This window comes from Triticum aestivum, chromosome 6B (assembly GCF_018294505.1).
Source record: "Triticum aestivum cultivar Chinese Spring chromosome 6B, IWGSC CS RefSeq v2.1, whole genome shotgun sequence".
NCBI classification, from domain to species: Eukaryota; Viridiplantae; Streptophyta; class Magnoliopsida; order Poales; family Poaceae; genus Triticum; species Triticum aestivum.
This window is the reverse complement of record NC_057810.1, coordinates 139,503,521-139,517,854: the sequence shown is the minus strand read 5'-3', so window position 1 is coordinate 139,517,854 and position 14,334 is coordinate 139,503,521. Positions and strand designations below refer to the sequence as shown.

General features: G+C 47.2%; 1 protein-coding gene across 1 annotated transcript; it reads right to left on the bottom strand.

The window, feature by feature from the left end:
• Positions 1-5,315: 5,315 nt before the first annotated feature.
• On the bottom strand, positions 5,316-13,109 carry LOC123136197 (probable UDP-N-acetylglucosamine--peptide N-acetylglucosaminyltransferase SPINDLY). Its single transcript, XM_044555516.1, has 18 exons — positions 12,851-13,109; positions 11,988-12,403; positions 11,126-11,287; positions 10,870-11,045; positions 10,692-10,767; positions 9,897-10,025; positions 9,691-9,810; positions 9,550-9,618; positions 9,371-9,452; positions 8,596-8,690; positions 8,407-8,471; positions 8,120-8,318; positions 7,628-7,822; positions 7,312-7,406; positions 7,091-7,226; positions 6,802-7,019; positions 6,343-6,470; positions 5,316-6,171 (listed from the first exon to the last, which is right to left on the bottom strand). Exons 2-18 carry the CDS (start codon positions 12,357-12,359, stop codon positions 5,660-5,662), a joined length of 2,829 nt encoding a protein of 942 aa, XP_044411451.1. The 5' UTR covers positions 12,360-12,403; positions 12,851-13,109; the 3' UTR covers positions 5,316-5,659.
• Between the last annotated feature and the right edge of the window lie 1,225 nt (positions 13,110-14,334).

Genomic DNA, 14,334 nt, shown 5'->3' with positions numbered 1-14,334 from the left:
TAAAAGATCATGTAGTTCGTTTTGCTAGAGCTTTGCCAGTGTCAAGTATCTCTTCCTTCGACCATGAGATCGTGTAACTCCCGGATACCGTAAGAGTGCCTTGGGTGTATCAAACGTCACAACGTAACTGGGTGACTATAAAGGTGCATTACAGGTATCTCCGAAAGTATCTGTTGGGTTGACACGGATCGAGACTGGGATTTGTCACTCCGTATGACGGAGAGGTATCTCTGGGCCCACTCGGTAATGCATCATCATAATGAGCTCAATGTGACCAAGGTGTTGGACACGGGATCATGCATTACGGTACGAGTAAAGTGACTTGCCGGTAACGAGACTGAACAAGGTATTGGGATACCGACGATCGAGTCTCGGGCAAGTAACGTACCGATTGACAAAGGGAATTGCATACAGGGTTTGATCGAATCCTCGACATCGTGGTTCATCCGATGACAACATCGAGGAGCATGTGGGAGCCATCATGGGTATCCAGATCCTGCTAATGGTTATTGACTGAGAGCATCTCGGTCATGTCTGCATGTCTCCCGAACCCGTAGGGTCTACACACTTAAGGTTCGGTGACGCTAGGGTTATGAAGATATGTATATGCAGAAACCCGAATGTTGTTCGGAGTCCCGGATGAGATCCCGGACGTCACAAGGAGTTCCGGAATGGTCCGGAGGTAAAGAATTATATATAGGAAGTGCTATTTCGGGCATCGGGACAAGTTTCGGGGTTATCGGTATTGTACCGGGACCACCGGAAGGGTCCCGGGGGTCCACCGGGTGGGGCCACCTGTCCCGGGGGGCCACATGGGCTGTAGGGGGTGCGCCTTGGCCTTCATGGGCCAAGGGCACCAGCCCCTATAGGCCCATGCGCCTAGGGTTTTCCCCTAGGAGGAGTCCTAGTGGTGGAAGGCACCCCTAGGTGCCTTGGGGGGGAGGGAAACCTCCCCTAGGCCGCCGCCCCCCCTAGTAGATCTCATCTACTAGGGCCGGCGCCCCCCTGGAACCCCTATATATAGTGGGGGAGAGGAGGGACTTCATACACCAGCCCCTGGCGCCTCCATCTCCCCCCCCCCCCCCCCGTTACGTCTCTCCCTCGTAGTCTCGGCGAAGCCCTGCTGCTGTGACGCCCTGCATCCACCACCACGCCGTTGTGCTGCTGGATCTTCATCAACCTCTCCTTCCCCCTTGCTGGATCAAGGAGGAGACGTCTCCCGTCCCGTATGTGTGTTGAACGCGGAGGTGCCGTCCGTTCGGCGCTGGTCATCGGTGATTTGAATCACGTCGAGTACGACTACATCATCACCTTGCAAGCTTCCGCACGCGATCTACAAGTGGTATGTAGATGCAAACTCTCTCCCTTGACTCGTTGCTTAGATGAACTCATAGATGGATCTTGGTGAAACCGTAGGAAAAATTTTAATTTTCTACAACGTTCCCCAACAGTCCGGGAGTTGCATAATCTCATAGTCTGAGGAATATACATTTGACATGAAGAAAGTAGTAGCAATAAAACTGAACGATCATTCTGCTAAGCTAACGGATGAGTCTTGTCCATCACATCATTCTCCTAATGATGTGATCCCGTTCATCAAATGACAACACATGTCCATGGCTAGGAAACTTAACCATCTTTGACTAACGAGCTAGTCAAGTAGAGGCATACTAGGGACACGGTGTTTTGTCTATGTATTCACACATATATCAAGTTTTCGGTTAATCAATTCTAGCATGAATAATAAACATTTATCATGAATAAAGAAATATAAAATAACAACTTTATTATTGCCTCTAGGGCATATTTCCTTCAGAACCGGCCCATGCTAGCCCACCCGATCCCACTTATATTTGTCCCCACCGCTCGCCGGAGCAAACCCTAGCCACTTCACTCCACTCCCCTCCGCCATCCGAGCTCACCTCTAGCGGATTTCGGCCTTCTTCGCCATGGCAGACAACGGATCAGACTCCAACTAGTCTGGATCCGTCGACTGGGGTGTCATTCCATGTGGGTTGGAGGAGGCAATAGCAGTCCGCATTGCACTTCGCCGCTCTCGGGAGGACAGGCCCGACCGATGGACGGATTCGTCCGCTGGGACACCATAGCGTCGGCTCACCGGGTGCTCGGGTCCTCTGGTGCTGGATCCTCGCGGTCCCGGCAGTCGGAACACCTCTCCTTCCCCATCACCGGCCGGGCAGACTATGAGTCCCACCGGGAACGGGCGGCACGCCGTGGGAAGGAGAGGATAAGGGCCACCGAGGCCCATATCGCGGCAGAAATGGCGGCGGCGGAGGCGGCTGATGCGGTGGTGCGGGCGGCCGTAGAGGAGGAAGCCATCTGCGCCCACATTGTGAAGAAATGACAGCAGAGGAACACGCATGCCCTCACCCGAGAGCAGAATCGGACGGTCCGTGCCATGGCCGGACTGCCACCAAAGGAGGAGAAGGAGGACAATGATAGCAAGGACAGCTCCGGCGACGAGCAGATCCGACTCGGTCCATACTGCATCTTCGACCGGTACTTCCGCGAGAAGAACGACAAGGGCACCGGGAAGGGCAAGGGCAGCCGTGGATGAACTCCACCATAGGCAAACATGCCAAATTTTGGTAGTCCGATGGCATGTTTAGTGTAGTGTGATGAAGTAGCCGGACGATGTGTGTGTGTCAATGTAGTTGCATGAGTTTGTATGAATTTGAGATATGGTAATTGAGGTGTTCGAATGTAAATTTTTTTTTTGAGGAGTGCCCGATTAGTGTCCACGGACGCGTCCGCAAGTGTTTAAGGGGCCGGATTTGCAAAGTCCGGTTGTAGATACTCTTACGGACTGAGTGATTTCAACGCAAATCGGAGGTGGGGCCCTTCGTATTACGGGCAGGGAACTTAACGTGGGAGTCGATTCAACCTGAAGTTGGTTTCCTTACGGACTGCCAATTCAGTGTCCAGCCAAACAGGTGAATTGAAATTTCGGAATATACCAAGTCCGTTTCCAGCCCTTTCAATGTAGACATCCAAATGCAGTGTTAGCAAAAATGGGAGGTTGTTAAAAGAAGAAGGCGTACCGTATTGGGCTAAGGGTATCTTCAATGTCAACCCTCAAAATGCCATCCGGACCGCGTTGTCCGAAAAACCGAAGCCATTCAATGTGGTTCTGTGTCTATCCGCGAGCGGTCTGGATGCACTTTTTCCCGCAAACCAAAAGCAAAGTGGGGGGGGCTTTGCGAGCGCCTGGACCGCTACCACATCCGCTCCTGACTACCCTAGCCCATCAAAAACTCTCCTCCCGCACCCGCATGCATTCCCGCTCGATGCTAGGTGCCTGCATTCATGCCGCTGTAGAGCGGGCCGCTCCGCATTAATGTCGGCCCAGAGTGGACACGACTCTCACTGAAGCCAGCATGGAAGCAGTGTGCCGGTCAAGAGCATCGCCCGGCTCGTGTCCCCGTTGTCTGCGCCTGTTCAATGCTGGAGAGACATATGGGGTACGGGATGGGACGGGTATCTACCACACCCGTTAAATGTCCGTCCGTTCGTATGCCGCCATTAAGCTGACTCGCTGGCCGAGGAACGAGCTTTGGCGCCGTGCATTGACGCACCCAGACGCTTGGCCTCACCGAAATCCGCTATTTAAAGGTGGCCATACCCAACTAACTTCACACCAGAACACATTCTCCTCTTTTGCTCCACATCTGCCATGACCATGAGTGGTCACGCTCTGTGAAATAGTTTGCCGCTGGAGATGAAGAATGAGGTGGGTGCCCTTACAGCCGCCTGGCAGTCCCACCGTGCCAACTGCGCGTCCTGCGCGCCGCCGTCCAACTTTCAGGGCGCATGTGGCAGGTGGACAGTGACGGACCGTCCACGTCCATCATCGACCTCGTGTCCACCGGCGCTGGTTATGGATAGGTCACGGACTCCAAGGATGAGTAGGGCATGTGAGGCCGCAGGGCATTGTGTCCCAAGTGGGCCGGTCCGTCTCCCATGTTCTACTCTTCCTCGCAGGAGATCGCATCTCCACTTCACGAGTCTTGAGCCTCTCCCCTTCTTCATGAAGACGGCATATGGAGGACGTGGTCGCCGATGCGGAATACAAAGAGGGCGACGGCCATCGCCGTAAGATAGGTTCAGGGTCAGAGCATTTTTTTTCTAAATGTTGGAAGGTAATGAAAATCTGTCATGTTTGCATGAATGTCGTCCAGGTTATATGAAAATCCATCATGTTTGCATGAATTTCATTCAGTTAGTTGAAAAGGTGTTTAAAATGTATGTGGCCAGCGTTGGATGGCGACCTCCGGCATCAGTGTCTGCGGACTGGTCCTCCCTATCTGCGAACGGATACCGGAGCAAATTTGCAGGTCAACATTGGAGATGCCCTAAGCCTTCAAGTTTTTTCCCTTTTTGCAACGAACGCCTTTAGTTGGGCTCTTGACAATTACCGGCCAATGTATCCTTCTCGCCTTGCAACCATGCCAGGGAGCTCTACCTCGCCCACCAGCTTATCTCTACCGAAGAAACTGCATCAAGCCGCCGCGAATCAACCGCACCATCTCGTCTTCCCCGGCTCTGTTCGCCGGCCACCTCACCCGATTCGCCACCATCGTTGGTCCCCGGCTCTTACTGTCGCTTCCTCGGGTCTTCTTCGACCTCCCGAAGCCCTTGGAGTCATACCCGATGAGTGCTCCACAGCGTCGGGTGGCTCGCCCTATAATAGGTGGCGGCGACACGCCTAGGGGAAGGAAGGCGGCGGTGAGGGCGCGGCCTAGCACGGGGCGGCGACGCTGCAAGGCAAGCTTGCCGACGGGTGCGAGGCGGTGCGACGGTTGTGAGTTGGACTTGTGAAACCTTTTTTTCTAACATGAACCTTAGCGCCATGAGTACGGCGTCACCGTACGACGTCACCCTGAAAAGCCACCTACATACACTTTACGCTCAATCATTCTGAATAATGCTTGCATCATCTGTCTTACCGTGACTGCTAGCACAGAGTTAGCCGATGCTTATTCCTCAAATGTCGTCATTGTTTCTTCTCCGAGAAAAGAAGTTGACAACCCGTAGGCCTTCCACCTCCACGCGGCATTGCTCCACATGGCACCTGACAACAGGACCCACCTGTCAGAGAACAATGGTGGTGTTTTTTCTTTTTGCAATTTACTCCTGTTTTACATGAGTTTTGTTATCATTCTACAAGATCGCAAAGCTTTTAATTACAAAATCATGTACGCAGCTCCTCCCTGCCAATAAACAGTTAAACTCATCAAGGTTGCATGGTCAAAAAGACAAGAAACTGAAGACAAAAACAGTTAAACTCAAGAGAATCGAAGTTGAAATAGCCTCAGTTAAATTTTAGAGAATCTAGAAGCTGTTCCTACATATACAACCAACGCCTTTCTCTCTGTTTCTACCATGCCAACTCAACTTGGCATATACTCTTTACTCATACACCTTGATCTACAAATCAGACTAAGCATCCCCCACGAATTATATTACATCTGGCTACAAGTCAGGGGTCACCAGTGTTTCACAACCACATCCGTTTCCAGGGTCAACAACCAGAACACCTATATTGACCCCCAGCAGCGACTTCCTGACGATACATCAATGGCAAATCTCAACCTATAATACATCAGTGTGTGCCTGCATCAATGGAGCCTCCCATTGGTCATCGGCTGCTATGCCCATTTGCTTCGCATCTCCCCGAAGGGGAGTGAGGTGAACTCACACCATTCACCATTATTTGGGGCTGCGCCTTCGCCGTCACGAGGGCCTGGTTACCTTCAGGTGAACTCACATCGTTTGCCATTATTTGGGGCTCACCTCCCTTGGACATGGCGTCAACCTTCTTTATTGGGGACTGGTTATCTTCCTCTGCAGTAGCATTCGCTCTCTGTGCTTTAAGATCTACAAGTTTCACAGCCGTCTTGTCCAAGTCTTCGCCCGCCAACACTTCTAAGCGCCTGAGAGCTGGTGAATCCCCATCACAGTACCTATGCCACATGCTTCGGTATGCAGATTCCAGGCCGCGTGTGAAACTCTCTCCGTCACAAACTGGTGATTTTATCATCAGTTCCCGGAGGCTCTTCCTCAGTTCTTCTAAGGCACTTACATCTGATGCCAACTCCAGTGCCAAGCTAACATATTCATCCTCCGTTTTGGCAACCAGCCTCCCCAACCCTGCAACAAATAATTCTCAGTCAGACAATTCCCTATGTTTATATAACAACAATATACAGGTCCCCTTTTTTAGGTTCCATAATAACAGATGGAACTAGACGGTGAAAAAATAAATAACTAGGCAGGAGAAAAATAAATAAAAATTCATGTCCGCCTATTGTTAGAACGTACCAACTTTAGTGAGTAGGCTAACACCAACATTATGAGCATGAACTGAACCAGCCATTGTAACACATGGAACCCCCATGTAAAGAGATTCACATGTAGTGGTAGTCCCAGCATATGGAAACGTATCTAGGCTGCAAAAACACAAATGGAAGTTCAATCAGCTTCAGAGGAACACCGATAATGGAGAACACATTTTCTGAATATTCACGCGAAAATAGTAAGGATTTGCCAGTGATCAATGTAGGATAATGATATTTATTGGCATGGATCTAAAGATTACATATAAACGCACACCCTGACAAACATGCAAGACTTGACATAGAAGATCCTATATATGAGTATATAACACAACTACTCCCTCCGTTCCAAAATAGATGACCCAACTTTGTACTAACTTTGTACAAAGTTGAGTCATCTATTTCGGAACGGATGGAGTATATTACAAGTGAAACAACTTCTCACCTGATGTCCATTAAGGAATATGCTTGCATGTGGTCATGGTTGAGATGGATGAGTGGTAGTAAATCAACTCGTAGTGACTCCAAACCCAACTCCTCAAGTGTCGATAAAAATTTCTGTCGTATACTGTCACAGCAGAATGGCTTGCACTTAACCACAAGCCGTGAGTTAGGGACTGCACATAATATTCTGGCCCAAACTTGCATAACTTTCGGTGTGATCTGCCAAAAATAACTTTATGAACAGAGTGATTCAATAGAGATAAAATAAAGCGTTCAAATCTGTTATGCACCTTTGCTAGATTGTTAAAACTACCAAACGTGACAAAACCATTTGAGATTGCTGGTGTGGGACAAACTGGCCCAGCTTCTGGAGAAGGAGTGTAACAAAGAAAACTTTCAGGAAGGCGCACCAACTCTTCAACATGCCTGCAGACAGTCGTTACTATGAGGTTCTAGACGCATAGGGAGAAACTGCATGACAGAATAACTACATGAAAAGCATCTGGCATACTTTTGGTTTGTATTAGGAGAATCAGCCAATGAATCTGTTATTCTGTAGTCAATTGCTGGTAAACCTGTCGTATTAGGGTAACCAATCCATGTAACCTGTAAGGACATACATACCCAAGTTAGAAAGGCCCTTCTCAGCAAAACAGTCAGATAGCAATTGACACATTGATCAAACTACTTGGAATGATTTGAGTGGATAGGGATGGAAGGGGACAAATAGAAGCTCCCAGAACATAATAATAGGCATAAAACTGCTCATAGCAAGCTGTTCTGAAAATAAAGTTAAGTCGTTGAAATGCCACGTGGAACACAAATACCTGAATAGGAGCAGGCCGGCACGCCATTGTTCCTAGTTTATTATTTGCTGTATGACCAGTAAGTTCCACAAGTATATCCACTTTATCCTCTCTGACCAAGGTAGCAACCTTCTTTTCATCAATACCATATATATCTCTCCAGACCCCGCCCTTTTTTAACACCTTATCCTTGAATCGAAGGGTCTTGGCATCTGCCTAGAGAATCATCAATAATAAAAAATATGATCAGAAAAAAGACCGTGTGTGAACAGAAGGATAAATGATGAAATAACCCCAGATCCACCTTGATAGCTTCACATTGCAGTTACTTATTTTCTAGTCTGTATATCTCGTGTTACCAAATTAATTTTGATAGATAAATTCTCTAGGCTGTTGGACACTGGATTCATGTTTTTGTTTAGTTAAAAAGGGGTAGCAAGTCAGCCAAAATAAGTTGATTGTCACTGTGTGCCCAAAATCCAGAATAGCTAGCAAGGAACAAATTGTCTATACCTTCACAACACCAGAATAGACGACCACCTTGCAATTTGTGTAATCATGGTGTGTAAGCGGGGCTTCAACGAAGTAAGACACAGAGTGAGTAAAAAAATCAGGAGACACATAACCAATGACCAGTGGACGATCAGCGATTTTTATGTTATCCCAACTAGTATACTGTGCATACAATTTCATAAAGCGCTTTCCCCATTCCCTGCAAAATATCGAGTTAATACTGAATAGTATTAGCATCATGGTAACATAGAAATGGCACTTTCATTGCAAACAGTGCATAAACTGACCTGTGAGCATCATAAAGCTTGTCATCTGAGCCCTCGTCAATATAGTTCATGGCAAGCAAACGGTTCTGCAAAGAGTTGTTCTGTTAGTCTACCATGTATGGAGAGAATGTAAGCTATACAGTTTCATATAGCGACATACAAGAGTACGGAAGATAGCTTAAATAACAAGCTTGAGGCCTCACAAAGTACCTGACCGGCGTTTCGTGAATCAGGATCAATTTGAAGGCATCTTTCATATGCCTGTACAGATAACGTAATACTTCCAGCATCTCTGTAAAGAACACCTATGACAGGTAATGGTGAACTGTCAGTTACTTCACAAACGCCTAATCGATGTTAAAAAGAACATTCAAATAAATTAATTTTTGCAAAGCTTCCATACTTGTACCCATTGCTCGTGGACAAGTAGGAGGTACACACATTGGGGAATATCGAGGAATTTTGATTTCCAAAACAAATTAAAATAAATCCTGATATTCCTTGACACTTTGGAAGGCCACAGAAGTCCAACGAAATCAGCAAAACTAGCAAACCCCTAATGGCCACCCTGTCCCCTGTTTACTACTACCACCGTTCCGAATTATAAGATGTTTTGGATATTTCAATATGGACTAGATACGTACTGAAATGAGTGAAAAAACACACTAAAACGCGTCTATATACACGTCCGATTCAGGAAGAAGTTAGGACCTCTTATAAAAGTGAACGGAGGGAATACTATTTTATAGCTGACTGTTCAAGGCTACTCATTTGTACACCGTCCATCGTTCAATACTGCCTGCATGGTGTTTATTTTTATCTAAATACATGCATACTCATGCATCAATGTATCCTCATCGTGTATGGTACAACTATAAAAGATGATTGGTGGTCACAGAGCCGTCATGGATTCTTAGCTGGAACAGATTTCAAATGACATGCTAGTATTAAGTCTCTAAAGTGACAGAGGTTGATTGTTCATTACCTAAGTTATTGTATGCTTCAGCATAAGTGGGATTTGCAAGTATGGCCTTCTCAATCATGCTTGCAGCAGCATCCATCTTGCCCTAAATATGAAAAATGTATTTCAGTAAGCTAAAAATGCAATGTAACCAGTCAACCACAGTAAGAATGTAATAAATCAATAATGATAGAGGAACATACCTGAACCGTATAGACAACTCCAAGGTTATTCAATGACTGGGAGAAATTTGGCTTAATTGACAAGGCCATCTACAAAAAGAAGGAAATAGGCAATAAGTAAACACGACTCTAATAAACATGAACAGAATTGCATGCACTCACTTGATAACATTCAACGGCTTTGTCGAGATTATCCCTATCCTTGTATATTACTCCCAGGTTGTTGCATGCCTCCGCACAGCGAGGATTGAAGTGCAGAGCGAGTTCGTAAAAAACAATAGCCTTCATGAAAATCACAAGTTGATTAAGTCAGCCAAAAGTGAATGCTAATAGTAGAACCAAATTGATGGAATTTTCATGTAACTCACCATCTCAAAATTCAACATTTCACCATATGCAACACCAAGATTATACATTGCATCAGCATAGTGCCAATTATAGAACAGAGCTTTCTTGTAATATGCCACACCTTGATTGATGTCACCTTCAATTTTAACCTGAGCATCTCCGATGTTTAAAATGATAATTAATAAAAAAATAGTTGTGCCTTAATCAAACACAAACAGTTGCCTTTAACCAGACACAAAAAGTGTCGGTACTATCTCTTCCTACTTAAAAAGGATGCAAGGTTCTGTCATCCACCTCGTCCTTCATCCAACATTCCACATTCCCTGTTGTCTTTTATTGATTTACCAAATAAAATTATGTTTTCTTTGGCAAGACAATAAGTTCTTACTAAGTGATTACCAAATAAAATCCTAAAAGTTATTTAGGTAGGTAAATCATGGGCATGATTTGTTAAACAATTATTTATATCATCACACTAATGGAAGGTAATCATGGGCTAACATGGAAGGTAATCATGGGCATGATTTGATAAACAATTACTTAGATAATCACACTAAGATGGAAGGTAATCATGGGCTAACATATTAAAGAATATTTACACTCGTTGCAACGCACGGGCAATTATCTAGTAGACAACTAAAGGTATACAAAAGAGAATGCCATTGCAGTTGAGCTTCTGTATAGCATGGAGTAAACAATGGAATATGAGTATATGATCCTCTTTGAAGGCCATGTTACAGTCGGTAAAAGAACAAAATGAAAATTGATGGAAAGCGGTAGAATTTACACAACAGTAGAAGTGGACAAGTCCGCACCTTTGTACCCAAGTCGGTTAGTGCTATTGCCATGTTATTCTTAGCAATCTCAAAGTTGGGGGAAATAGTCAAGCACCTGGGGTACAGGAAAGTCATGCCACGGGTGAACTTCACATTCTTGTTGTAGATTATTTTATGAATATCAGCACAATTCATATCAAAATAATGGCAAATTTACCTGTCGTAGCAGGCAATTGCTGCGTCTAGCTCTCCCCGATTCTTGTAAATAACCCCCATATTGCAATAAGCTTCAGCATACAATGGTCTCTCCAATGCAGCTTTTTCATAACAAGTAAGAGCTACGTCGAACTGCATCATCTCCGAATAAACCACCCCAAGGTTGTAATAAGCAGGCTGCATAAATCAGGTGTATACATTAGCACAATGCTAAATTGACAGACAAAAATAATAACGGCTAGAGTTGATGATTGTACCGCATAGTGGCTATCCACTTCAAGAGCTTCACAATATTTTTGAATCCCATCTTCTGTATTGCCTGCAAGCTTCAAGCTAGTTCCAAGATCGGTCAAAACTATAGCAAGAAATTCCGCAGCAGCTTTATACGAAGGATCCGCACTTCGAGCTTTTTGATATGCCTGTTCCAGATTGTTTTCTCCATTATTAGAACATAAAATTTGTACAACACAGTAGCTACGGTAAAACAACAACAGAAACTTAAAAACATTGTGTACAGGCCCTACTAACAGTTTTGGACAGTATGATGTTTAACCTAACGAACTAAGATTGGTTAGGATTTCTTGTACTCACACTAAATGTAAGGGGTTGGTGTTCTCTAAAGGGAGAAATAGTATGCATAGACATTCCAAGCAGAATCCTGCTTTCTTTTACAGCAGTTGTCATCTGCCCAGATTTAGCAAACACTTATGTGCTTTCTACCCACATCAGCTAGACTGTCAAACAGTAATTCCGTCACACAAGAGATTATACGCACTACACAGGACACACTGATGGCTAGGTTAATTTGGACAAACTTAGCATAAAACGGAAGTTCATAAAGAGCCCTTTAAATTAGCTTTTAGATCTAACTTGTATTCTGCAAAACAAAAACAAAAAACTAAATTTCAGGAAACATACTAATGCCAGATCATCCATTCAGGTCAACATGGAGGAATAGATCAGATTCAAGGCACATACTCAATCAAAGATTTCAGGTGTTTAGCTGTTCACAACAATAACAACAACAATGCTATGAAAAAACAAAGTGTGCTTTTTCTGAGACACACCTCACAAGAACCAGCAAGCCAGCAGATAGATGAGAGAATGATTGCTCCATACCTCTGCGGCCTCAACCAAGTGACCCTCGTCTTTGTATATCATCCCACAATGCGTGAGAGCACAGGCATTCTTGGGATCGACCTTGACAGCCTCGGTGAAGCAATCCAAGGCCTGCCTTGGCAGGCTCTGGGCCTGGAGGCAGATCCCTTTTCCGATAAGGGCGTCCACATTGGTTCCGTCCTTGTCAAGCACGGTAGTGTACAACTGGAGAGCATCAGCAAATTTGTTGCGTGACCGGAGGATGTTGGCATAGCGAAGAGCGTCAGCCCCTTCCGGCAGCTGCTGCTTCGCAGGGGGGGCAGCAGCCCCATTGCAGTCAGGAACGGCGCCGTTGCTCTCCTTCCCTTGGAGGGACTCCATCCCTGGCTGCATGAAAGAGAGAGAGAGAGAGAGAGTCTCCTTCTCTCTTCCTTCCTCTGTGAAAGATTGCAGACATGAATTGAGTAGGGTTTAGTAGAATTCCAGTTGCATATGCCAGCGTACGGAAAACGCATCGAGAAAAGGGAGAAAAGAATCTGGAGCGGAATGCGCGTAAAGACTAAAAAAAGACCTGGCTTTGGACTAACTCTGAATTGCGCAGTAAAAGTCGCGGCTTCTTTGCAAGAAGGCTTGCAAGAAACCAGGATGGGAAAGGAGGACAAGAAATCAAATTCCAACCCAGCCAGCAGAAGGCGCCCCAGGAATCCTCCAATAATAGGTAAAGACGGGGGGGAATCGCAGGAAAATAGGGCGTGCCAAGTAGTAAAAGAGTCCAACAGAAGCAGAGCAAGCACGGGAGCGCGCTCGGTCGGTCGCCTTGTGGAGAGAGCGAGAACCCTAGGTCGCGGCGGGGAAGGGAAAGGGGGGGAGAGGGAGGGGCTCACATTGGAGGGCGGCGCGGGGCACCGGAGCGTGGAGGCGCGAGATCATGGCGCGGCGGGAGGGTCCCGCGTCCCCGCCGCGGCCACCGGGAGGCGGAGCGGTGATCGCCGCCGCGGCGAGGAATCCGAGGGCGGCGGCGGCGAGGGTTTCGGCGCGGTGGAGGAAGGAAGGAGAGGGGAACGTAGCGGCAGTGGTATTTTGGTGCCTCCCCCGTCTCTCTCTTTTTGCCTTCTTTTTTTCCCTTGGCTTTTACGCTTTCATCGTGCGTGCGCTCGCTTTGAGCTTCAACCAGGCCCTTTTGTACTATCTAGCGCTGCAACCGGGCCGGGCCGGGGCGGGACGGGTGGGCTTTTCGCGACTGCGGCTTCCTTTTCCAGCACTCTATGAGAATCCCTAAAAAAAAAAGCACTCTATGAGCGGCGCGGGGCACCGGAGCGGGGAGTGAGCCGGGAGGCCCCGTGCCTGGCTGGAGTGGGCGCAGCTCGCGGCCGCCGTCGCGTTCGAGCTACCGCCGTCGCCAGGAAGACTAGGGTTCGCCGTTCGCGCCGCCTCCTCAAGCGCCCCCTAATGCTCCTCGCCTCGCTGTGTTCGCCTTTGTTAGGCCAACTTCAACCTGTTTGGTTTGGGTCCGCTCGGATGGAAAACACGGTCCAACGCGCCTACGTAAATGACCGGTGCTTGTTTTTTGTCCGTCGCAACTCAGAGCGACGCCCGCCCTCGTCCTTCCCTGATTCATCCTTCAGTGTCACAACGGCGATTATTACCCACTTACCCCTCCTTACTCGTTTCCTCGTCCTCGTGCTGATGCCCAGGCGCGGCTGGCATCGACCAACTTCCCCATCGAATCCACCAACCTATTCACACCACTGCGTCCACCGACGTTGGCGTCTGGGGCCGCCGTCGTGGCAGGAAAAGGGCCGCCTGCCAAGGGTCGTCGACACCGCCCTCTCCTCAACAGGCACCACCGGAGGGCGCAGACGTCAATAGTTCTGCTGCCCTTCACTGGTCACGACTCCCCCCACGCGCGACTCTGTTGCCGCCCGCAATGTGTTCGGCCTTTTGTCAACAAGGTACCATGGTTGATAGTGATGATGAGTTTTCTTTACAACAACATCATATGTTCATCGGATGATTCATCGTCCGAACATGAGGACTTTATGGTTGCTATTATGGTCGTCAATAAGCACATTTGTAGGATGCGTTCGATGTTTAGTTGGTCGATCCAGAGCCATGCTCTGGCGTTGAATCATAAAAGAGAGAGCGGCCATTGCCTACTCTATATCGATTATTTCCAGTGCGCGTTCCCGTTCTACAATGACAAGCTTTTTCAGTGATGCTTTCGGATGGCTAAACATGTGTTCAATCGTAATCGAGAGGGAGTGGTGGAGTATGATGATTACTTTAGATGGAAGAATAATGCCCTCGGAAGGGTTGACTTGTTCTCTTATCATAAATGCACTTCAGCTATCCAGATGCTTGCATACGA